The sequence below is a fragment of the Nerophis ophidion genome, linkage group LG03 (genome assembly GCF_033978795.1).
Source record: "Nerophis ophidion isolate RoL-2023_Sa linkage group LG03, RoL_Noph_v1.0, whole genome shotgun sequence".
In the NCBI taxonomy this organism is placed as follows: domain Eukaryota; kingdom Metazoa; phylum Chordata; class Actinopteri; order Syngnathiformes; family Syngnathidae; genus Nerophis; species Nerophis ophidion.
This window is the reverse complement of record NC_084613.1, coordinates 24,585,415-24,610,442: the sequence shown is the minus strand read 5'-3', so window position 1 is coordinate 24,610,442 and position 25,028 is coordinate 24,585,415. Positions and strand designations below refer to the sequence as shown.

At 41.4% G+C, this 25,028-nt stretch overlaps 2 protein-coding genes across 25 annotated transcripts in view; one reads left to right on the top strand and one right to left on the bottom strand.

The window, feature by feature from the left end:
- Positions 1–18,077, top strand: part of phf21ab (PHD finger protein 21Ab) — a 32,761-nt gene extending 14,684 nt beyond the window's left edge. For 5 of the 14 annotated variants that reach the window (XM_061894662.1, XM_061894663.1, XM_061894665.1 and 2 more), the window contains exons 5-19: positions 249–281; positions 368–433; positions 3,289–3,441; positions 4,628–4,861; positions 5,401–5,481; positions 8,677–9,021; positions 9,097–9,207; positions 9,295–9,346; positions 10,592–10,671; positions 10,846–10,906; positions 14,146–14,354; positions 14,585–14,740; positions 14,917–14,992; positions 15,068–15,171; positions 15,245–18,077. In XM_061894662.1, coding sequence (XP_061750646.1) covers positions 249–281; positions 368–433; positions 3,289–3,441; positions 4,628–4,861; positions 5,401–5,481; positions 8,677–9,021; positions 9,097–9,207; positions 9,295–9,346; positions 10,592–10,671; positions 10,846–10,906; positions 14,146–14,354; positions 14,585–14,740; positions 14,917–14,992; positions 15,068–15,171; positions 15,245–15,877 — 2,394 coding nt within the window. In that variant the 3' untranslated portion in view covers positions 15,878–18,077. Of the gene's footprint in view, positions 1–248; positions 282–367; positions 434–3,288; positions 3,442–4,627; positions 4,862–5,400; positions 5,482–8,676; positions 9,022–9,096; positions 9,208–9,294; positions 9,347–10,591; positions 10,672–10,845; positions 10,907–14,122; positions 14,355–14,584; positions 14,741–14,916; positions 14,993–15,067; positions 15,172–15,244 lie in introns of all 14 variants that reach the window. The other 9 variants (XR_009806068.1, XR_009806067.1, XM_061894666.1 and 6 more) reach the window with 9 other exon arrangements.
- A 6,137-nt stretch (positions 18,078–24,214) lies between these two features.
- ppip5k1b (diphosphoinositol pentakisphosphate kinase 1b) overlaps positions 24,215–25,028 on the bottom strand; it is an 84,621-nt gene continuing 83,807 nt past the window's right edge. For 10 of the 11 annotated variants that reach the window (XM_061894651.1, XM_061894657.1, XM_061894659.1 and 7 more), the window contains one exon: positions 24,215–24,966. In XM_061894651.1, the coding sequence (XP_061750635.1) occupies positions 24,875–24,966 (92 nt within the window). In that variant the 3' untranslated portion in view covers positions 24,215–24,874. The remainder of the gene's footprint in view (positions 24,967–25,028) is intronic. The other variant, XR_009806066.1, reaches the window with a different exon arrangement.

The following is a 25,028-nucleotide window of genomic DNA, read 5'->3' as shown; positions in this document are numbered from 1 at the left end:
TAAATACTGTATTTTAGTAATTTAGACAGTAATGTGTAAGTTAAATTGGGGTATGATGTTTCTTAGTAAACAAATACATTGTCTCTTGTTTTAATGTTAGCATTTAAGCTCGCTAGCAAGTTAAGGCTATTCGGTCCATAATTTTATCAAAGTGGTTATCAATTCTGTTTTTGATTGTTTAAATTTAATACAGTAATACTAACCGTTAATCTGATAGTCATCTTGTGACCATTTATTGTTGTTCACAGAAACTGGTGGCCCAGATGAAGCAGGACCCTCAGGTAAACTTACCTGCAGCTGCACTTACATTAACTAGTTGTCACATGTCTCGTGGCGGTGACTGACGATTTCCCCCCCTTCTTCACAGAACGCAGATCTGAAGAAACAACTTCATGAGCTTCAAGCAAAGATCACTGCACTGAGTGAGAAGCAGGTACACACACATGAACACACTCCACCCCTTTGTGAGAAACTTTACTTTCCTTTTTTGGAAGGATTTTATTTTTAACCACATGCTATTTTTATTGTAGTTTGTGTGTGCCGTTGAAACACAACAATATGACATTGATATGACGTGATATATATATATATATTCTAAAATAAAAACCCACCCATTTAATAAGTGTCAGAATGTTCTCAAAGAATACACTCTTAAAGGAGCCATATGTAATAATTTAATGTCAAGTCATCATAAAATGGCCCCGATTTGTCAAAAGGCATTAATAAATCATGTTCTTTTCGAATACCTCTATAACTGATAACAACAGTTCAGCCGGGATGTGCTCATTTCAAAATTAGATTTACAGCCCCGAAATCTTATTGTTTTCATTTCAATGTCCTGCCTTCTACCGTTTGACCAATTAGAAAGTCTGTGAGTATGTCATCCAAGGTGCCAGTTACGCACCGCCTTCTTCGTCTGGCTACTGCCACCGGTAAAGTTACTAAACGTCAGACATTAGTAAATCTAAAAGGCATCGTTACTTATTCATGACAAAGCCAGGAACAAAACAAGGATTTCTATTAGGGATGCCTTTTGAAAGATAAAGACGTTATAAGGCGGAGAAGATTTTTTCATCCGACCCCAAACTTGCTAATGTCCTCCTTGATAGGTAAGTCAGGCATTTACGTTTTCCTATTTTTAGTAATAAATAAAAATTGACATTTCTTATGTAAATTATATTGTACAGTACAGTCTATGCCAGTAGTTCTTAACCTTGTTGGAGGTACCGAAGCCCACTAGTTTCATTTGTGCCTTCACCGAACCTTTCTTTAGTGAAAAAAAAAAAAGGTTTTTTTTCAAATTCACAGTTTCTTTTTTTTACTGGTGCACAAAATGAACATGATCTTGTTCAAAGAACAACACAAACAGTGCATGAACTCACAACAATATACACACCTGCAAATCAGATGGAAAATTAGAGGGAAAAATGATTCGGGGGTATCTATAGGGAGAAGTTTTTATTCACACGATGAGTTGGGTGTATCTTAACCTCAGCAGTGGACGCTCCACCAAACCCCTGAGGTCGACTCACTGAACCCCTAGGGTTCGATCGAACCCAGGTTAAGAACCACTGGTCTATGCCCTTGTTTAACACAGCTAATATGTTTGTGCAATAGATGCTTAGTTTGATGGTGCTACGCTCCTAGTGTAATGCTTTTAGCATGCTAGCCCGGTCAATGAAACATCAACATATAGGCTGACGGGGGAAATATATACCTGTTAGCCCGCATGTCGACGTGTATTCTAACTGACAGGGCAAAATATATTTTCGACAAATAAAACCTATGTAGATATGGTTAGTTTCAGTGCCTATTTCGTTCTCAATATGCTGACACGCTGAGGAAATGGGTTCTAACATTAGCACGGCGGTCATCATGGCAATGTGAAATGTATGGAGACAGCCAAATCCCATGATATAATAATTCCTCATTCGTGTGGCCTATAGTCATATTTTAGTAAAATATTGTCCCTTTAGTTTTGGGCGTACATAAGGCTGCTAAGCATGCCCTGCTTATTTTCACCGGTATAACGATTGTGAGCGTTGGTTGCAGTTTGTTTTAGGCTTTGTTTTCTGATAGTACTGATAATAACCACATGATTGCTGATTGTTGTGATATTGTTTTCTTCCTGAAAATAGCCAAATTCCTGTGTAAAGTGTGTTGTTAGAGATTTGTTAAGCAAATTCCTGTGTAAAGTGTGTTGTTAGAGATTTGTTAAGCAAATTTCTGTGTAAAGTATGTTTGTTAGAGATTTGTTTTTGACAAAACGCTTGTCTATGCAGCTTTAATGGTCCCACCACCTCAACCCCTAGTAAGAGGCAGTGGAAGTTAGAAGTTTCTTGGAGTAACCCAGTCGATCGAGCTGGATTCAGCTGCCTATCTAGCAACCTCAGTCAGGGAGAGAAGGGGACTAAAGAATTTTGACTGTGATTGCAGTACCATTTCTGGCCACATTATTACATATGGCACCTTTAATTTCCACATTGCATAGGAGAGAAACCTATAAAAAAACATATTTTGTATACAGAATGGAATTAATACAGAGTGATAATACTTGTGTGTTTTTTTTAGTCAGTGGTAAGTACACAATATTAAATAGTGGTGGATCACATGAAGTATCTCTGCCTCAAGCTCATTCATTCAAAACATCCTCAAGCAACATCATTATTCATACTTTATTTAGTAAGTATTAAATGTTTATATACAACAATTTAGATAATGTAGTTTACTTGTAAACCAACAATTTCAAATATTTCACTGGGTAATTTGTTATCAATCCAGCAGTCCTCCACAATAGCATTATGTTTCTATGTCTTTGATGATCACAATAAACAAAAGTAGATGTCTTTTAAATACAATTAAACACTACAAACAACACAAAATGGCAGTGGCAAGATATAGTTATCTATTAGATATGGAGATTTTTTCAGTGTCAGCTGCTAATTCGGTTAATAGCTTGTAGCATGCTCTTTTTCTCCTAAACTAATAAAGCTGAAATGACCACAATTGCCCCATAGTGTACAAGAGGCACACAACATATTGCCAACAATCACATCACAGATGGAGCATGTAAACTGGGACTTCACATGTAGGTGGGAAAATAGAATAAGCCACATCCGAGAAATTCGATTCATAGAAAATTACTGACTAATCAGCTACCAGGATTGTACACACACAAACACTTGAATAAATCAAAGAATGAAATACAAAAGGACTGCTAACCTTTAGGCAGGTTGTAACATGATGACATGATTGATTCCATTGTTGTATTCTGTTTTCCTCTGACAGAAAAAGGTGGTGGAGCAGTTGAGGAAGGAACTGCTGGTCAAGCAGGAGCCAGAAGCCAAAGTGCAGCTCCAGGTCCACACACCTCCTGTTGGGGGTGATTTAAAGCCCACCAACCTGCTGCAGACCCAACAGATTCCTGGAGGACTACAGCAGGTAGAAAGCCCCTGCATTCACACGTACATGCACCAAAGACAGACGCTGTGACATAGGGAACATCATACGATGGGCATAATACTAAAGGTTGCCTATTATATAATATTTTTCAGCCACTTAAATTTAGTGTTAAAGGTCCCACACTATCAGAAGTGTGTTGCACAAGACCTAACATTAATGCTGGAATTGATACAGTTTAAAAGTGCCTTTAGTCAGCCCTACTGGGAACATGTTTTTGTGTGTCTGTAGCTATAATGCTAATTAACTTTTTCTCCACCTCCAAGAAGGGCTGTATAGGCTTTCAAAACATCGTTGTTGCAATGCTGCCACTTCATGTAACTGATAAGATTTGATGTTTTGAAACTCAATTTTTGTTTTTTACTAGATGCTTGGAGAAAATTTAGTGCAAATATTTTATTCTGAAACAACAAAGGAGTCCCACATGATTGATGCAATTTTGTTTACAATGAGCGGAGGGGAAGTTTACAACAGGCCATTTATAGCACAGAATAAGTAGGATAAATAAATATTTTGCTCAATGTAACCCACCTTCAGCACAGCATAGGTAATCTGGCCTCACTTCTTATTGGCGCTATTTTTTTAAATTTTATCAGATTTATTGATATAACGTCATGATTACTCATACATTATATTTTTATCATGCACCTTTATAAATGAGTGGGAAGAAGCCTCAAACATTAGCAAAACAAGCATAGCCATGTAAGCTACTATGCTAACATTACACTCAAATTTAAACAGCAACAGAGTGCTGAGTTAGTTAGTAGAGCTTTGAGTATCATTTTAAAATGTGTAATGAAGCCTTTTGATACGTTTATTTTTATAAATTAGGGGATGTATACTTATCCTACTCGGAGTGGGTTACAGGTGGTATCATGTCCAATTTTTTTCCATGAAAAAGCACATTTTGAAAAGTGTCCTGAAACGCTGCAGCTTCAAAAGCAAGTGTTTGAGGACCTTTTTTCTCAAAAGTTGAGCAAACAAGTGTTGGAAATGTTTTATGTTGGTCGCTCACAAATTGGCTTTTGAAACACTTTACTGTAAGAACATCTTTAAAAATGTCTTTGGTATAACGGGTTCTTTTTAAAATTCCAAGTTTCATCCATTCTCTTTATGTTTTTTTGATGGGTACTAAGCGAGTCTGCTTGGCAAACTGTGACCTTTCTAGACGCTGACAGTCACGCCAGTCCTCACCGCCAAGACTCTACCTCTCGTGCTGAAAGCGGCGGGCACGCCCGCTCTGCCCGGCTCTGTCTTGCCGCAGCGCCCGGCCACCGTCATGGTAACCACCGCCATCTCAAAACCGGACTCACACAACGCCCCCATCAACCTGCAGGTTATGGGCAAGCTGAGCGCTCACAGCTTGGAACCTGTGAGACTTGTGTCCAAGAACGCCATGCTGGTACGTAAGTGTGTGTGGGTTTTGGTTTACGCGTGTTTGTTGTAATGTGATGGGGCCGATGTCATCTCCTGTAAGCATGTATGTCCATGTGAAAGAGGTTAAGTGGGTTTAGTGTGAAAGACACAGGCGAGCAATTGCAAATAAATCCGGCTGTTATATCTGCCAAAAGCCAGTTTTGCGACATCTTTTGTAAAAGAGGCTGAAGTGGGTATCTTTAAGGTGAAACATAATTTTATTTAGAGTGCACCACGCCCACAACTTATTTATAATGTATGTATTGTCTCATTAAGGGGGTCCTGGATTATCTAGATTACTTTTGTGGTATCAAAGGGTTCAACATGCAGGAGCGACTGTCGCCCAATAAGATTGTTGATGGCACTTAAGTGTTTAGCCCTTTAATTTTGCTCAGAACCCTCATGGTGTCATCAACAAGTCATGGCTGACTTGGTATTGGGACGTTACGGGAAATTTTAAGTCGGAAGTTAGGAGGTGTCCGGTTGGACGCTGCAGACAAACGACCTGCTGTGGTTTTGTCTCAGCTGCAGGCCGTCCAGCCAATCAAAGTCCCCCAGTTTGTCCCTCCTCCTAGACTGATGACACCACCCACCTTTCAGCCGCAGGTGCGTCACCTAAAGACCCGCCTTCCTACTTGACCAGCCTGACACTTTGTGTGTGTGTGTGTGTGCGTGCGTGCGTGCTCAACTCAAGAGGGGGCACTCAAGAGGACTCCGTCGTTCCAGTAGAGTACTGAAAACTCACATGGCTGGCTTCATGGCACTAAAACAGTCTCTCCCTGTCTTCTTTTCTTTACATACTGACATGCGGGTTGAGGGCGGTGATGCAGTGCTTTTTTATCTTTTCCTGCTTTTTTAATGTATGTGTAATTGTTTTTCTGTGACTACCTATGTTGTTTGTGGCTGTTGATGTATTGTAACCCTTAAATATAATAATGCTGCTGCCTATATCAGTATGACTACTGCCTCAAATGCTCCAATCAACACCTGTAGTCAGTCACCCGCAGACTCTCTTAAAGTTGATGGCTGTGTGGTCGGCAAAAGCAAAAAAAAAAAACGGTCTGAATTCAGCGCCTTGTCAAAAAGACTTTAGGCAACCTCCTGATATGATTTTATCTAACTATAAGTATAGCTATGGCAGTAGCTGCATTTGATAGTGATGTGCGCAGTGATACTGAAATATCGATACCAGATAATAATTATGCTGTAAAATTGATTTTCGAAATATAAATGTGTAGAGCAGGGGTATCCAAACTTCTTCCACTGAGGGCCGCTCACTGAAAAATCCAAGCATGCAGGGGCCATTTTCATATTTTCCATTTTATATATATATATATATATATATATATATATATATATATATATGTATATATATATATATATATATATATAGGTCAAGTTTAGAAGGGTTTCAGTCATAAAAATGTTAAAAATAAGAAATATGTTCTTTTTTTTCGACGCTTAAATCTCCAGGTCAAATTCAGGTCTATCTGTCGACATGGTTATTTTTTTAATGTTTTAAGCCCTCTTTGTCAAAACTCAGATTAGTATGGCAAAAACACAAAATATGCAATATTTTCCCCAATAAAAAGTTGTAAGTGGAATATTTGATGTGAAGTAACAATTGATTTTTATTTTTCAAACAATGATCGTTAAAAAAATCTTTGAAATGTCTGCGAAAACAAGGAAATCTGTGTTTTGGAGCATTAGTTTTAGCATCAAAATATAATTTTCCATGTTTTTTCAACAAAATATAAAAAAAACCTGATCTAAACAAAGCTTTTTGAAATTTGAGGTACTCGCTGATCCTCTTGCCTAATCATTGCACTGAATTGCAGGACTGGGAGACAATTAGGGGTGGAGAAACAAACTCGCTCGTGAGCATAGTTCGCGTCATCGAGCTATCTTACTTGTTGCTTGCGTTCATTCTCCGAGCCACGTTGACGACCTACTTTGCTGCTAATCGTATTTGGTTGATTACAATCCAAACACTGTTAGTTCCGAAGCAGTTTTAGTTCTAGAGCATTTATAAATCGCAAGCGAGAAAGTGTATTTTTGACGTGACAGATGCAAACGGAGATCATAGGAAGTATATTACCCGAGGGGGCGTGGCTACAGGATAGAGTCGCCAAATGGTAAACTTTTTCTGGGTTGTTTGCATGCATGTTTTAGATTTTTACATCACAATTTAAATTTGATTATAATGTTTATACATTTTTTACTAAAAGAAAACATTCTCTGGTAAATTACATGCAACATGTGTCAAAAAGACAGCCAAAAGAGGTTTGTAGATGACAATAAAAAATGAAATCTAGTGTACAAATGCACCCAATTGCAGGAAATGAATTCTTGATTTTCAAAATTTTCTTTCGGGGCTTACGTGGAACACTTTTGTACCAACTTTCCTCAGTTTTCCTGAAATGGTGCTCACATGCCTGTATTAGAGTCCCACTTATGAAAGTGTTGAAAATAAGTCATACGGTACTTTTTTTTTTCAACTTGTACGCCTCAAGCTCAACTTCAGACTAATCAGTCCATTTTAAGTTTTTATTGTTTTTTTCATCTTTTTTTATTTGTTTTATGCCATTTTTGTCAAAGAAAACTTAGTCTTTTATGAGGTAAAAACTAAATATGCAACATTTTCCCCAAAAATTATTTTAAAGTGGAATTTTTTATGTGAATAATTGGAGCCTTTAAATTGGTCAATAAATTATAACATTGATTTTGATTCAATATTATTTTTTGAGCAATGATAGCTTTAAAGAAAAACACAGCCTGCATGGCAGTTTTTAGTTTTTATAATCAAAATAGCAATTTTTTTCTAGCTACGTTTAACCCGATTGTTCTTTTATTTCACTTTTTTATGTTTTTGTTTTGTCTTAGCGGCAAGCCGTTAAAAATTTAGCTGCGGCCCGCAAATGACGCCCAAGCAACACTTGAGAAAACCTAGGTACAGAGCTACTTCTGCTCCACTACCACCCAAGATGCTGTGTTTTATATTTAAAAAAACGGTATGGCGTTGTGGCAACACAACAAACCTTGTTAAGTAGCCCATCTTAAACCAAAATACTAAATACGAAGCCTTTGTGAGGCAGACTGAAAAAGAGGGAACATGTGCTGCTAGAGCAAGACAGACTTCTGTTGTTGTCAGGCACTATCCAGGTACAGAGGGATGAACATGTGGCACTAGACACTTGTATTAGTTGTTCAAACCAAATATGGTTATTATGAAATAAGTAAGAAGTGAAGATAAAGTTCAGCTTGAAGTGAAATAAGTATCACAGAGATAATCCCCCAAAGGCAAACATTTTTATGAGACAGCTGTATTTGCACACAGTATTGGATCATTATCGCTGATACCAGCCTGCATTCTATCTCATATCAGATCAGAATCGGTTGCATCGCACATCACTTGCATTTTAAGTATGACAGTTATCTTCCTCTGCATGCGCTTTAAAACTTTGATTGCGCTGCCCAGCTGTTGGTGTGACAGTCCTGCGTGTTACACTTGCTGTTATGTTGTTAACCAACTCATCAGTGCAATTAATTTTCACTGAGCTGTTTGCTTCTCACCTTGAGTACAACATTGGTTCTGTTGCTGCTTTGTTATTCAGTACACTTGTAAACAAATGACCCTGTGGTCTAAGTGAGCTTTGCACTTTCTCATGCACTTGAAATCATTGTTTTAGCTAAATTAACCTGAGTTTTCAGTTTTTTCTGACAGGTAACACAGTGGCCTTCCCCAACAGTGATTGCTTGTGTTGCGTCGTCGCTGTTATCTGATTAGCTGTGGTCCATCAGCAGGTTAGGCCAAAGCCCGCCTTTCCTGCCAATGTCCCCATCGCTCCTGCTCCGCCGCCGCCCATGATGGCGGCCCCCCAGCTGCTCCAAAGGCCTGTCATGTTGGCCACCAAGTTGTCGCCTTCCATGTCGTCTGTGGCGCCCATTCACCAGGTCCGCATCGTTAATGGGCAACCGTGCGTCAAAACCGGCACCACCCCTCTGACGGGCATCGTCATCACCACGCCGGTCACCACGACCACCGCCTGCATCGGCAGCCCGGCCCAGGCACCAGACCCTGCCTCGGTCCCCACCCTGGCCCCAAGCCAGCCGAGCCAGATCAGCAGCTTGGCCTCTGATTCCAAGGTAGGTAAAGTGGTGGGTTGATGAAGATGCTTCTCACTGATGATAAGTGACAGTTTTGTCGTCTCCTTTCTGCAGACTGTTATATCAGGGGGCGGTGCCGAGCACAAGATGGCAGTCCCCCTCCCCTCGTCTTCTACTCCTCCCTTGTCTCCGCCTACAAGACCCAGGAAGGAGGAGAGTCCAGAGGTAGGCGGGTGGGGTGGGTTGGGCCTAAACATGGCTGTCTTGTATGCGATTGTAATGACCTCACTGATTGGTATTTTTTTCCTGTAGAAACTGGCCTTCATGGTGTCCTTGGGCCTTGTAACGTATGACCACTTGGAAGGTAAGTGTCTAACTTAGTTCCTCCCCCAATGGTGCAATGGTGGTGGTAGCACATTCACTTTGTTTAATTGCTGGGTTGCACGTGACATCACGTCCGGTTGCTGTTGCCTCGGACTTAAGGGCTTGGGTGGCAAACAAATGTATTCATTTATAGTAAGTATTTGTAGCAGGTAGTCAAACAAAAGCAGAGTAAAAAATAACGCATACATGCACTGCTTTTGCCTTTGGAAATTGTTCCAATAGGGTTTTTTGTAAAAAGTTATTACAGATTACAATCATAAAGGGGAAAATGTAAAAATAAACTGTAAAGGCTTGTTTATTGATATATTAAATTTTCTTATTTTCCATATACTTACATACGAGCAGTTTTCTTTAGGAAACTTCAACTTGGATTTATTTATTGTGTTGTTGTACATGTATGCTGCAATGTTTAAGTATCAAGAAAACATCACAAAATAGTAGAGGCGGAAATCTTTGCGCACCTCATTTCATTGCATTTTTGGGGTGACTATTCGGTTCAAAATAAAATCTTGTAATATACAGTATTTGATATAAATTAAAATAAAACTTTTTCAAAACAGGTTACAAGTTGCAAAAGCTCCTTTTTGCTGCTGATGTACGATTGATAACTATAGCTTAAAACACATATTTTATAAATGTTATTTACAATCATCACAGAATGTTAATCATTAATGAAAGTAAATACAGCAACTCCAACCAAATACAATTTGTATGATAGAAATTTTAAAAAGGAAATCTTTTTTTGTACTGCATTTTTAACTACTCAGTTGAGAAGACATACACATGCAAAACAATACTAAAAAAAAAAAGCAAAAAATGTTTACTTAGAGTAAGCCTCTTTAATTCGTGGACCCGACCAGAAGTAAAGAAATGATACCTGCGTACTTTTTGAACTTATTTTGCTTGCGAGTTTGGAAGGAAATGTGGCGGACCAAGATAGTTTAAAGAGTCCGCTTCTGTGTTGTTTAATCTTTTTTTAAGTTAATTAATCTATTCCATCACAATCAGATATTTTTTGATGATATCTGATATTCGCCTCATTACTTTTTTTTTTAGTACTTTTGACAGCTACGGACACTGTGCTAAATGAACTGTGAGCCATTGAGCTATTTGACTCCAAGTTAAAAAAAAAGCGAAATTGCCTCCAGGACATGTTGTAGCAACGCAGCAATACTCCTTGGCACCTTTTGTTTGATGTCCTACAACACTTTCAAATTGTTTGCAGAGATTCAAAGCAAAAGGCAAGAGAGGAAAAGGAGAACGACGGCTAACCCGGTCTACAGCGGCGCAGTGTTTGAGCCTGAGGTGAATAGAAATGCATGTGAATACAGGAAATAAGGATGAGCCAATGTTAATGTGCTCACTGCATAGTTTTTAGTTTTTTCTTTCTTGATTTAATGACCGCATTGTTCATAAGACAACTTATGCTTAGTGATGTCTACTTGTTGAATGCATCATCTTTATTTACTGTTTTTCCAGAGGAAAAAGAGTGCTGTGAGTTACCTGAACAGCCCTCTGCACCAAGGGACCCGAAAGAGAGGTCTGTATATTGTAGTAGTGACGTGGGCAATCTCCACGGCAACAAATTGTGACGGACATATTGATCCTCCAGCTGGCCATAGCAGCAAAACTGTCGAGTCCTGACTAACGACTCCAGACTAACTATGAGTCAGAGTTTGTGTGTCCAGACTAGGGATATAATGATCATTAGTATTAAGTATTAAAGGGAACTGCAGTATAATTCCCGACAGTTATTATTGCCGTTTTAAATAAAAAATATTGTAAAACTAATTGATAACCGCACTTTGATAAACTCATTAACCGGTGATACTGCTCATCTCCTGAGGAAGCAAGCTAGCGCACTAATTGCTAAATGGCTTAAATGCTAGCATGAATACAAGACACATTAATGTAGTTCCCCATTAAAAAACTCAAATACCAATAATATGGCTCTTTAGAAGCCAGAACAATATTTAATGTTCTGTCAAAGAAAGTATATTGTATATTTAGTTACTTTTTTTTAATGGTTGGTTAAATTATTTGTACATTTTGAGCACATTCAACAACATCCTGACACGTATGACATTTTCAAATCGTTACATCCCTAGTCAGACTAACTTGTCCAGTCCTGACTAACTAGTGACTTATGCATCCAGTCCAGTGTCTCTACATGTCGCTATTAACTTCCTACCTGTCAATGTTGCCGTTACGTTTGACTCACTTTCACCACTAAACTAGTTTGATGTCTAATTGGTGCACAAAGCATCTGAGCCGTCCCAGCAGAGTCGCTTACTACCACATTAACGACTCAATTCGCTCTAATGGCTCCTCTATCAGTGCTGCGGGTCACCTCGCTTTTGTATTCCGCCGACCTCGACCAAACAAACAAATCAGTGATGTACTGTGTCCACTCAGGGGGACCTCCACAGCAGTGATGTAATGTTTAACAATGAATATTTGTACGTTTTGGGACACCTACAGGAAGATGGAGTCTTCTCCTTAACTTTTTTTTTCCATTTGCGAAAAACACGTGTCTATAATGTATTGCGATGGAGTCATTAATTTAGGGTACACAATTTATATATGGATACGGAATTTCGTCTTTTTGTATTTACCAAACAAATTATGTCGGCACCAACGAGGACCAATTCACGTAAATTCAAACCCATATTTCGATATCTTTTGTTGCACGTGATTTCACATTTGGTTGTAGACTTGGCCTCGGCTCAAGCCCTTGGTGGGCACACAGGCGTATTGAGTTATCCAAACCAACAAAGTATCAACACAGTAAGCATGCCTGATTATAGAAAGTGCTCAAAAATAAGGCTCTACTTTTCAAAAGGCACTAGCTCGATGCTAATTTACATCGAATATGCTGTATAGATGCTACTATTAGTGATATTACATGGTGATTTCAACACTTCCAAATTTGGTAATGAAAACTACGACTAAGATGCACATTACAAACAGCTGGTGTGTAATAAATACAACACTCGCAGTTTAAACACTTTGTAGGACTTAACAAAAGACCATACATCAACTTGATGACAAAAACTACTTATGGAATACGGCAACACAGTGAGCTCAAACTAAAATGATGGCGTACCGTAATTTCCGGGCTATAGAGCACACCTAACTATAAGCCGCACCCTTCTAATTTTTAATTTTTTTCTTCTTCTATAAACCGCAGGTGTACACATGGAAACATGAAATATTTACAAAGGCGCTTGTGTTGGGAAAAAGTATTGGTTTACTAGCCGGAAGTTACGGTGCTTGCAAAAGAGACTCAGCAGTCTAAGTAGGGCTGGGCGATATGGCCTTTTTTTTTATATCTCGATATTTTTAGGCCGATACACGATATATATCTCAATATTTTGCCTTAGCCTTGAATTAACATTTGATCCATATAATCACAACAGTATGATGATTCTATGTGTCTACATTAAAACACTCTTGTTCATATTGAATTAATATATGCTCATTTTAATCTTTCATGCAGAGAGGGAAATCGCAACTAAGTCAATTGACCAAAATTGTATTTATTAAACAGGTATTAAGCAGTGGCGGAAACATTCATGTCATTTCAAAACAGAAAGTGCAAGATTGTCAGAGACATTTTAAAACAAGCTATTAGTGCACTTTAGTCCATGATGTCGCTAAGATGACATCAAAACGACACTAAATTAAAGTGCACTTTTTGTACAGAACGCCACTACAATAGTTTAAAACAAATAAAGTGCACTTTTTTGCATGATGTCACACAATATTTTTCAATAACAGTCAAATAAAGATGAGCTGCGTAATAGAAAATCAAATCGCTATGTGGTAGGTCACTGTGGACATTATCTCCTAATGTTGTCCACTATTTTTTGGTGTTGATGTGGAAATGGTTGCCTCGGCATTTTGTTGGTGTGGCACCGAATGGAGATATTGACATGCGGAGTAAGCACTCTTCATTCTCTAGCAGGTGACTTTTCAAATGATGCTACATATTAGCAGCGCTTCTACTTTTTGTAGGAACGCTTTTGCCCCACACTTGACAAATTGCGGTTGTCTGTTCGATATATTCCCACTTGAAGCCAAACCACCGCCGGATGATGGACCCCCTTCTGTTTTACTTGGGACTGTTTTACTTGGGAATTAATTCTTTCTTCATTTGTTACCAGATTCGCACCTTCTTTCTCTCATATTCCCACTCACACCACAGCTAACGTTACCCATGCTGCTACCTCTCTGCTCCGCGATGGCGTATACGTATGTGACGTATGTAAAAAGGTGTGCTTGCTGTCTGTGAGAAAGAGAGTCAAGACCGAGTGGGAAGAGCCTGTAGTGTAATGCCAGCAGCTAAAAGCAACTGCGTGAGAACGTATACTCGATTATCACGATATAGTCATTTTCCATATCGTACAGACAAACCTGCGATATATCGATATATCGCCCAGCCCTAAGTGTAAGGAAACAGTCATTATCAGCTCAGTGTTAAATAACCGTTCAAGTGCGAAAGGTATCCATCCCCAGGTGTACGTACTCCCATGAAAACCGTTCATACCGTACTGAACTCCGGCTCGTATGGAGCAACAAGTCATGGGTTTGATTCCCACCACTGATGCTAACAAATAGGCACATTGATCGCGACGCAAGCGTCCTGTCCGGCGCGCGCCTCAGCTAGCATGATGGCGGCGTGCGCACTAACACTGTCTGTGCTTCTGACTTCCTCTCCCTCCCTCCCCCACCCCCGTCCCCCGCCTCACGCTAGCCAACGACGACTCCCTTTCCAAGGTATGTCACGCAGACTGTTGTTGTTCTTCCCCCCTCTCCATCTTTTTTTCTTTTTTTTCTTTTCTTTGTTTTTTCGTCTTTTGTCTGTCTCATTTCACCCAGGTCGCCCACCCAAATACGGCGGCGTCCCGGAGCTGGGCTGCCTCACCCCGACCTCCCCCTCCAGCCCCGTACACCCCCTCCCTCTGCCCAGCCCCAGTTCTGGGGATGTAAGTAACGACGGGGGGGCGGGGGCACAAAAAAGGCCATTGGCTCTGTAGTCTGTCAATCATCCACCCACATGTCATCAGTCTTACAAAGTGAACAGCCTCACGGCCCGATTAGCGCACATTACCACGAGATTCCCCCTCCTCCCCCAGTCCTCCACCCCCCACCCAACTAAAGCCGTTCCGCTGCCTTGGTGGGCGGGGCGACTGATTGGTCCAATTCTTCCTCGCAGGGAGACATCCATGAGGACTTCTGCACTGTGTGCAGACGCAGTGGCCAGTTGCTCATGTGCGACACGTGTTCTCGTGTCTATCACCTGGACTGCCTGGACCCGCCCCTGAAAAGCATTCCTAAAGGCATGTGGATCTGTCCAAAATGCCAAGACCAGGTAACGGCCCGCTTTAGGACTGTTCAATACTTTGTAAGCCTCCACACTGCACACTTGTGTTCCATTCATTGTATCACGCATCCACCCGCTCCACGCGCTCTTGCACTGCCGCTCGCCGGCATCCTCTGTTGTCGCCACGTGTCCCGCGCCTGACGAGTCCCAGCTTCTCTTTGCAGATTCTCAAGAAAGAAGAAGCCATTCCCTGGCCCGGAACGCTGGCAATCGTTCACTCCTACATTGCCTACAAAGAAGGTAAGTCTGCGTGCCGGGGCGGAGGGAGAGAGGGTGGGCTTGCCTTAGCTCATCGCCGACTTGCCGTTTGTGCAGCAAAAGAAGAAGAGAAGCAGAAGCTCATCAAGTGGAGTGCAGAGCTGCGACTGGAGCGCGAGCAATTGGAGCAACGAGTCAAGCAGCTCAGCAACTCCATCACGGTAATGACAGCAAACACAAGGTCGACGGGCAGGAAGTCAAACTGTCTCACGCTTGCGTGTCCTTCCTTGTCAGAAATGCATGGAGACCAAGAACAGCATCCTGGCTCGCCAGAAGGACATGCAGCTGTCTCTGGACAAAGTCAAACATCTGGTCCGCCTCATCCAGGCCTTCAACTTCAAACAGACTGTGCCCGACAGCAGTGACGTCAGAGTCCAGGATGCCGCGGCGCCGCCGCTCGAAGCCACCGCCTTGGCCAAGGTTGAGGGTGACGGCAAGAGTGAAATTAGCGCGGCCGAAGAGCAGAAAACGGTGGCGGGGAGCATGACGATTGCAGTGGACGCAGACCGTCAGGGCGCTGTTGCGCGCGCCACAGAGGACATTTCTGCTGGAGGTGCAAGGGGAGGAGCTAAGACAGAGACAGGCGTACAGACTGTAAGTGGGGCCAAGGTGGGGACCGGAATGTCTCCACGAGCTGACGTTACCCCTTGTTCTGAGGCGCCGACGCCCGCAGACGCCGTCACAACCAACGGCACGGCCGCGCTGCCGTGCCCCGCTGCCGACGCCACTGCCAACTCTGGAAACAAAACGGCCTCCTTCAGCCCTCCGGAGGCGGCAGTGCAGGACAAACAGGACATTAGCGACAGCAACAACAGCAAAACCTCAGAACCCTCCCTGCATTCTGTGCCAGCGCTTGGCGGCGAGTAACGTTACTTGCCGCCATTTTCCAACTCGGAGTTCGATTTAAGAAGAAAAAAAAAAGAGTTGCCAATCCGTGTAAATGTCGTTTGTTTGCGTCGTATTGTCGGACTGTGTCGATGGTAGATAGCGGCCTTGTCACATGACGGCCGCCGTGGTGGCCAGTTAGCGATAGACATTGTCATAGGAACGCTCAAAGGGAGACTGAATCCATCACACCAGTGTGTGCCTGTCCCAGTGGTCCCGGGGGGGTAGGGTGGGGCCACACATCGCTCGTCCCAAACCACCAAATTTTTTGGCGAGCTCCCACACTGAAGACTGTTGCCTAGCAACTAAAAGCAGTAGGCATCGCCCAACCCTGTCGTCTTTAACCCCCAAGGTTTAAGTTCTTCAAACAAAGAAGTCACAGTCCTAGGACAAATTCATGTCACAGCAGGGGGCGTGTCACCAGTGCCATCATGAAAATATTAATATAAATCCATCTTGGTGGAACTTCCCTCCTAACCACGGCCATAGCACCGCCTCCAGCAATGCCCCCTTCACCCACAGTGGACGGTAGACGCCAACAAGTGTCATGCTGTTGATCGACTTCTCTGTTTGAAGCATCTTAACCACGAGAGGTGGGTAATGCCCCTGCCCCACCGGGTCCAGACTGTAGCCCCGCCCACTAAGGCAGGCGTGGAGGAGACGGCGGAGCCAGAGCGGCGTTGTGTTGTTGTGAGTCTTCATTTTGTGTGTCTGTGTGAGCACTAAATGTGACGTGCTTTGTTTTTTCTAGGACAACATATTCAGGTCTTCCTGGTGTTTGGAATAAGTGCTTTGTGTTCCTGTCCACCGCCGTTGTCAACTGCCAAAAGCGTCCAAACACGCCAGGGGGCGGAGCCAAGCTTCCATGAGGGGTAACAAAACAAAACAAAAAAAAGCACAAGTTAGCGGAGGATTTTCTTTTGTATGTATGTTATTTGATGTGACATGACTCCTCCCACTTTTGGGGGCAGCACAAGCCTCCAGCCCAGTAGGTGGCGCCGCTCACTTCCTGCTCCTTCATCCATGGTGCCTCTTTTTTCCCCCCCCATTTTATATTATTTTATTTTTATGTCTTGCGGGTCCAAAACAAAGCCGCCAGTAGCTGGAGGCGGAGCATTTGTACCCGTTAAAGAGGACTGGGTGGCGTTCCGAGTTCATTCATATCACATGACTCCTGTCAGCCAATTAGCATATCCAGCCTTTTGCTTGCCATGTGGTCACCCTCCCTCGCCCCTGTAGGTACCTTGAGTGCCTTCTACCTGTCTTGTTGACTTGCACTGTGACTTGTAGGCCCTGTCCCCTCCACATTAATCCCGCCCATCTTTCACGTCATTGGCCAGTCAGTGTTTAGCAGCTGCCTTAAATGTATTTTTATTTGACCTGATCATCTTGTACGCGGTCGTCATGACAATGACGAGGCAGCCTCTGGTTTTGCGATGCACTTTTTCATTTAAGCAGTATTAAAAACAACAACCCCCCGGGGGGATCCACTCCAGTCACCAAGTCACCTAGCAACGAGTCATGGCATGCCTTCTTATGCAAATTTTATACATAAGTTTGTTATGCATTCTTTTAATTTTTTTTACTTTTAAACATCCCTTTTGGTTTTAAGTGGGCGGAGCCAGCGTGTTTGAATGCGGATGAGCTGACATCATAGTAGGCGGAGTTTAAAAAAAAGGGTACATTTTATCCAAAGAACATGTGGGAGGATCATTGGAGGGAATTCCTGTGGATGCCGGAAGCATCCAGTCATGATCGTGGCCTTCTAGTGTTGTCCTTACTTACATCGAGTTGTGCCCCCCCCCATTCCCATCCCCATCCCCATTTTATATCTTCCATGTGCTCAGACGCATTGTAGCGCTCCGGATAAAGAACAACGTGTACATTGGGGAATCTTTGTATAATTGTTTGTATTTTTTCATAATGATTTTTGGAAAGGAATGTGTTTATTTTTTGGACTTGTGTTCCACGCGTGTCTTCTGTTCGGCCATGTCTGTGGGATTCCTATACCTCTGTATTGAGCCTCCCCTTCCTCTTATTGTTCTTCTCGTGATGATGACGATGATGCAGTGTTTCACTAAATACTGTTGCTAGGTAATGGATGGCACCAGCCGCCACTAGGAGCATTTGATCAATTTCTATTTATTTATTTTATCAGTTTGCTAATAAATCCTCAAAAGCATCACACTCATAGTTGAGATATGTTGGTGCAACACCACTTTGGACCACAAGGTGTTGACGAGTTATAGTAAATTAAGAATTAATGGACAAGAGGTAGAAAATGTATGGGTTTCGAACCCTCGTAGTCGTGACTCGTAAGTCCTTGGGATGTAACTATATGAACATTTCATATGGTTATGGTCACAAAAACTCACGATTTTGTTGAATGTGCTCCCTCAATACTCATACGCGCTTATAACCAAGTTTTATTTAGAAAATGTAATACAATAAAATGGCCACACATTTTCTTGACAGGGGAAATTTTATATATATATATATATATATATATATATATATATATATATATATATATATGTATATGTGTGTGTATATATATATATATATATATATATATATATATATATATATATATATATATATATATATATATATATATATACATACACACACACACTGTGTATGTGTATGTCAAAGTTTTGGCTACTTAGGAGCCAGATATTTTTGTGATTGTTTTAAATATGTTTATGTAAAAGTGTTGAGGGTTTTTCAACGATAAAGTAAAAAAAAAAAGGGTTAGATGTGACACGTCCGGTTTGTGACGTCATGCAAAATCACTTGTCATTTTGCATCGAGTAACCGTCGAACTTTCTGAGAGCACAGCCTGTAGGTTCAATGTGCACAATATAATATCTTAGTTGCTCACACGTAATGTGTTTATACACGTTTAGATGGGGGTGGGCGTCTTTTATTGGAGAAAAACGATGTCTCTTGTTTTCATATTAGCATTTAAGCTCGCCTGTTTCTCCAGTAAATGGTCAGTGTCACCGGCCCTGACGTCATCAAAGTGTTATCAATTACAGTTTTACGTAAAGGGGTAATACTAACCTTGTGCACTTTCACCGCCTTTTATCATTATACCGTTACCGTAAAAGGTTATTTGGGTGAGTGTCAATGGACAAAACTTTCCACCAGGGGGTGTCGCAGCGCTTTTCACACCTTATGCGGTCAACTGGATCCCACTTTGGTGCAATTCCCCATGTGACCACAAAGAGGTGCACTTGAGTATTGGGTTGAGGGTGGTTTCAGGGTTGCCAGCAAATATACCAAAGCTGCATTAGTGTTGAAAAGTAATGGGACCGGTTGGTTTGTGAAATTTGTTCTGTCATTTGCCAAAACTTTCCACTATTACAGGGGATACGGACCGCCAGCGTTTTAAATCTGGCATGCGGGATGTCCCAAATTATTATTTTTTTTTAATCTGTCCTTTCGAGCTCATTCATCAATACATTTTCTAGCACTTGTTACTCAGAACTCCTAGGCACTCATGCAATTTATATTGTCTAAAAACATTTTTCGCATTGGTAACGTGACGTCAAGTGCGTGCTCTTTCAGTCAATTAGTGTGCAAGGGGGAAAATGGCGAAATCGTTGGGGTAACGTAAAATAATTTCAGAGTTTAAAGTTTTGATTTTTACAGTTTGTTTTATCTGCAAACTCCAAACTTTCTGTGTTGAGTTTGCATGTTCTCCCCGTGACTGTGTGGGTTCCCTCCGGCTACTCCGACTTCCTACCTGGTGATAGGTTGATTGGTAACACTAAATTGGCCCTAGTGTGTGAATGTTGTCTGTCTATCTGTGTTGGCCCTGCAATGAGGTGGTGACTCGTCCAAAGTATACCTCGCCTTCCGCCCGATTGCAGCTGAGATAGGCTCCATCAACCACCGCAACCCCAAAGAGGGACAAGCGGTAGAAAAAAGAAAGGATGGATGAAACTCGCCACGGAGGGTAGTATGCAAGCTTGCTGGGCAAAGTGAGAGGAGAAAAAAGCTGGCTATGCTAAACCATGAATTTGCTGCCAGCAGAGTAAAATGCTACACCAAACACAGGCAAACCTGTCATCTCTTCAGACTAGCTTCAAGGTAAACCAGCCAAACTACCTGCAAGCTGTGGAAAGGCGTTCGCTAATGGGGAGGTTGTAAAGAAGTGTTTGTACGCTGTTGACGTTAGAGGTGTGTCCAGACAGGAAGGATGCTCTGAACGCGGTAAGTCTGTCCGTATCTACAATTTCAATTACCACACACACATATATATATTTATATATGTCTGTGTGTGTGTATATATATATATATATGTGTGTGTGTGTGTGTGTATATATATATATGTGTATATATATATATGTGTGTGTGTATACAAACCCCGTTTCCATATGAGTTGGAAAATTGTGTTGGATGTAAATATAAATGGAATACAATGATTTGCAAATAATTTTCAACCCATATTCAGTTGAATATGCTACAAAGAAAATGTATTGGATGTTCAAACTGGTAAACTTTTTTTTTTGCAAATCATTAATTTAGAATTTGATGCCAGCAACACGTGACAAAAGTTGGGAACGGTGGCAATAAATATTGATAAAGTTGAGGAATTCTCACCAAACACTTATTTGGAACATGGAACATCCCACAGGTGTGCAGGCTAATTGGGAACAGGTGGGTGCCATGATTGGGTATAAAAGCAGCTTCCATGAAATGTTAAGTAATTCAAAAACAAGGATGGGGTGAGGGTCACCACTTTGTAAGCAAATTGTCGAACAGTTTTAGAACATTTCTCAACGAACTATTGCAAGGAATTAAAGGGATTTTACCATCTGCAGTTCCTAAAATCATCAAAAGGTTCAGAGAATCTGGAGAAATCACTGCAACGAAGCGATGATATTACGGACCTTTGATCTCTCAGGCGGTACTGCATAAAAAAACTGACATCTGTGTGTAAAGGATATGACCACATGGGCTCAGGAACACTTTATAAAACCTCTGTCAGTAACTACAGTTGGTCGCTACATCTGTAAGTGCAAGTTAAAACTCATCTATGCAAAGCCAAACCCATTTATCAACAACACCCTGAAACGACGCCGGTTTGGCTGGGCCCGAGATCATCTTAAGATGGACTGATGCAAAGCGGAAAGGTGTTCTGTGGTCTGACGAGTCCATATTTCAAATTATATTTGGAAACAGTAGACGTAGCGTCCTCCAGAACAAAGAGGAAAATAACTATTTGGATTGTTATAGGCGCAAAGTTCAAAAGCCAGCATCTGTGATGGTATGGGGGGGCTCATTAGTGCCCAAAGCATGGGTAACTTACACTTCTGTGAAGGCACCATTAATGCTGTAAGGTCCATACAGGTTTTGGAGCAACATATGTTGTCATCCAAGCAACTTTATAATGGACGCCCCTGCTTATTTCAGCAAGACAATGCCAAGCCACGTGTTACAACAGCGTGGCTTCGTAGTAAAAGAGTGCTGGTACTTTCCTGGCCCGCCTGCAGTCCAGACCTGTCTCCCATCGAAAATGTGTGGCGTATTATGAAGCGTAAAATACGACATCGCAGACCCCGGACTGTTGAACGACTGAAGCTCTACATAAAACAAGAATGGGAAATAATTCCACTTTCAAAGCTTCAACAATTAGTTTCCAAAAACGTTATTGAGTGTTGCTAAAAGAAAAGATGATGTAACACAGTGGTCAACATGTCATTTCCCAACTACTTTGGCACGTGTTGCAGCCATGAAATTCTAAATTATTTGTAAAAAAAAAAAAAAAAGTTTGAGTTTGAACATCAAATATATTGTCTTTGTAGTGCATTCAATTGAATATGGGTTGAAAAGGATTTGCAAAAAAATTGTATTCCGTTTATATTTACATCTAACACAATTTCCCAACTCATATGGAAACGGGGTTTATATATACAGTCAAGAAAATAAGTATTTGAACACCCTGCTATTTTGCAAGTTCTCCCACTTACAAATCATGGAGGGGTCTGAAATTTTCACAGTAGGTGCATGTCCACTATATGAGAGATAACCTAAAAACAGAAATCACAATCCATGATTTTTTAACAATTTATTCGTGTGAAATAGCTGAAAATATGTATTTGAACACCTCTCTGTCAGCTAGAATTCTGACCCTCAAAAACCTGTTAGTCCGCCTTTAAAAGTCCTCTCCCACTCCACTGTATTGTCCTGAATCAGATGCACCTGTGTGAGGTCATTAACTGCATAAAGACACCTGTCCACCCCATACAATTAGTAAGACCCAAACATTCAGCATGGCTAAGAGCAAAGAGCTGTCCAAAGACAAAATTGTACAACTCCACAAGGATGGAAAGGGCTACGGAGAAATTGCCAAGCAGCTTGGTGAAAAAAGGTCCACTGTTGGAGCAATCATTAGAAAATGGAACAAGCTAAACATGACGGTCAATCTCAATCGGAGTGGAGCCCCATGCAATATATCCCCTTGTGGGGTCTCAATGATGCTAAGAAAGGTGAGGAATCAGCCCAGGACTACACAGCAAGACTTGATCAATGACCTGAAAAGAGCTGGGACCACTGTTTCCATGGTCACTGTTGGTAATACACTAAGACGTCATGGTTTGAAATCATGCATGGCACGGAAGGTTCACCTGCTTAAACCAGCACATGTTAAGGCCCGTCTTAAGTTTGCCAATGACCATTTGGATGATCCAGAGGAGTCATGGGAGAAAGTTTTGTGGACAGATGAGACCAAAATTTACGTTTTTGGTCATAATTCCACTATACGTGTTTGGAGGAAGAAGAATGATGCGTACCATCCCAAGAACACCATGAAGCATGGGGGTGGTAGCATCATGCTTTGGGGGTGTTTTTCTGCTCATGGGACAGGACGACGGTACTGTATTAAGGAGAGGACAACTGCAGCCATGTATTGTGAGATTTTGGGCAAAAACCTCCTTCCCTCAGTCAGATCATTGAAGATGAGTCGTGGCTGGATCTTCCAACATGACAATGACCCAAAGCACACAGCCAGGAAAATCAAGAAGTGGCTTCGTAAGAACCATATCAAGGTTCTGGAGTGGCCTAGCCAGTCTCCAGACCTAAATCCAATTGAAAATGTGTGTTACTCAGCAACAGCCCAGAAACCTGACTGATCTAGAGAAGATCTGTGTGGAGGAGTGGGCCAAAATCCCTCCTGCATTATTTGCAAACCTTGTGAAGAACTACAGAAAACGTTCGACCTCTGTAATTGTAAACAAAGGCTACTCTACCAAATATTAATGTTGGTGTTCAAATACTTAATTTTAGCTTTATCACACAAATAAATTGTTAAAAAAAAATCATAGATTGTGATTTCTGGATTTTTCTTTTTAGGTTATCTCATACAGTGGACATGCACCTACTGTAAAAATTTCAGACCCCTCCATGATTTCTAAGTGGGAGAACTTGCAAAATAGCAGGGTGTTCAAATACTTAAATTTCTTCACTGTATGTGTATATATATATATATATATATGTGTGTGTATATATATATATGTGTATGTATATATATATGATGTATATGTATGTATATATATGTATATACATGTGTGTATATGTATTTACATTATATATACTTATATATATTTAATATTTTATACATGTATATTATATATACATTTATATATATACGTACTATATATGTATTATACATATATAGCTGAGATAGGCGCCAGCGCCCCCCGCAACCCCAAAAGGGGATAAGCGGTAGAAAATGGATGGATATATGTATATTTTATTATATATATTTTTTAACCCACTGCGGCCCCCAGGTTAAAAAGTTTGGATGGATATGTTATGTATATTTTATTGTATATATTTTTTAACCCATTGCAGCCCCCAGGTCAAAAAGTTTGGGCACCCCTGCACTTGAGAATGTGTAGGAGTGCCTTTCTTTACAATTGCTTGGTCTTCCCTTTGATGGGCAGCACGGTGAACGAGGGGTTGGTGCGTCTGCCTCACGATACGAAGGTCCTGTGTTTAATCTTGCGCTTGGGTTCTCCCTGTGACTGCGTGGGTTCCCTCCGGGTACTCTGGCTTCCTCCCACTTCCAAAGACATGCACCTGGGGATAGATTGATTGACAACACTAAATTACCCCAAGTGTGTGAATGTGGTCTGTCTGTGTTGGCCCTGCGTTGAGGTGGCAACTTGTCCGGGGTGTACCCTGAATGCAGCTGAGATAGGCTCCAGCACCCCCTGGACCCTGAAAGGGATAAGTGGTAGAAAATGGATGGATGGTCTCCCCTTTGGTGCAATACCACATGTGACCACAGGGTATTGGAAGTGGGAATTAAGTCTAAAGTTACGTTCTTTATTTGAGTACAATCTTAGGTAGAAAATATACTTTCACAAAAAGTTTGTTGACAGCTTTATGTCCACATTTCCAGCAGAAATGCTTGCTTACATTTTTTGGGCGTCTATTAAATTAAACAAGGAACTTTCATAAATATTGCGCTAAAACTGCTTGCGGCAATCAGTCATACAAATAAATCAGTGCAAGATAAAACAAACTTTTGTTCTTAGTGAGTTTGCTAATGCTCTCCAGGACATGAAGCCCAAAGGGGTGACATCATTGTTCTGTCATGAGAGGTTCCATCAACATTTGGCACAGTCACTTGCTCTTATTGGATTGCAGATGTGGTTGTTTTTTAACTGGCGTTCATTTAGTGACTCACAATAAATAACATGCTCAGTGCGCACACGTAAAATTGAGTGGTGCTGCGCTGACAAAAAAGTAAAAGAAACAGATTCTAATGGTCAACACTTGGAACTGAGACAAGTATTTCAAATGTCTTGTTAGACGAAAATTAACAACTTTTAGAACAGCCCGACACCATTTCAAAATAAAACCGCAGTAGAAGGTGAAGGCACAGCTGGTGTGTCTAGAAAGGTCCAGTGTTTAGTCCAGGCCCGGATGCAGTCTATTGGCTGGTTTCTCCCTGCGTGGCGTCTACTCGCTGAAGCTGAAGCTGAGGGCCGAGCTCTCGGTCATGGGGGAGGACGGCCCAGCGCTGGACACGGCACTGGAGGGCACGCTGCCATCTTGTCCCCGCAAACACACGCGCAGAGGGAGTTATTTGTTTGTGTAGATGTTGCAAGAGGGA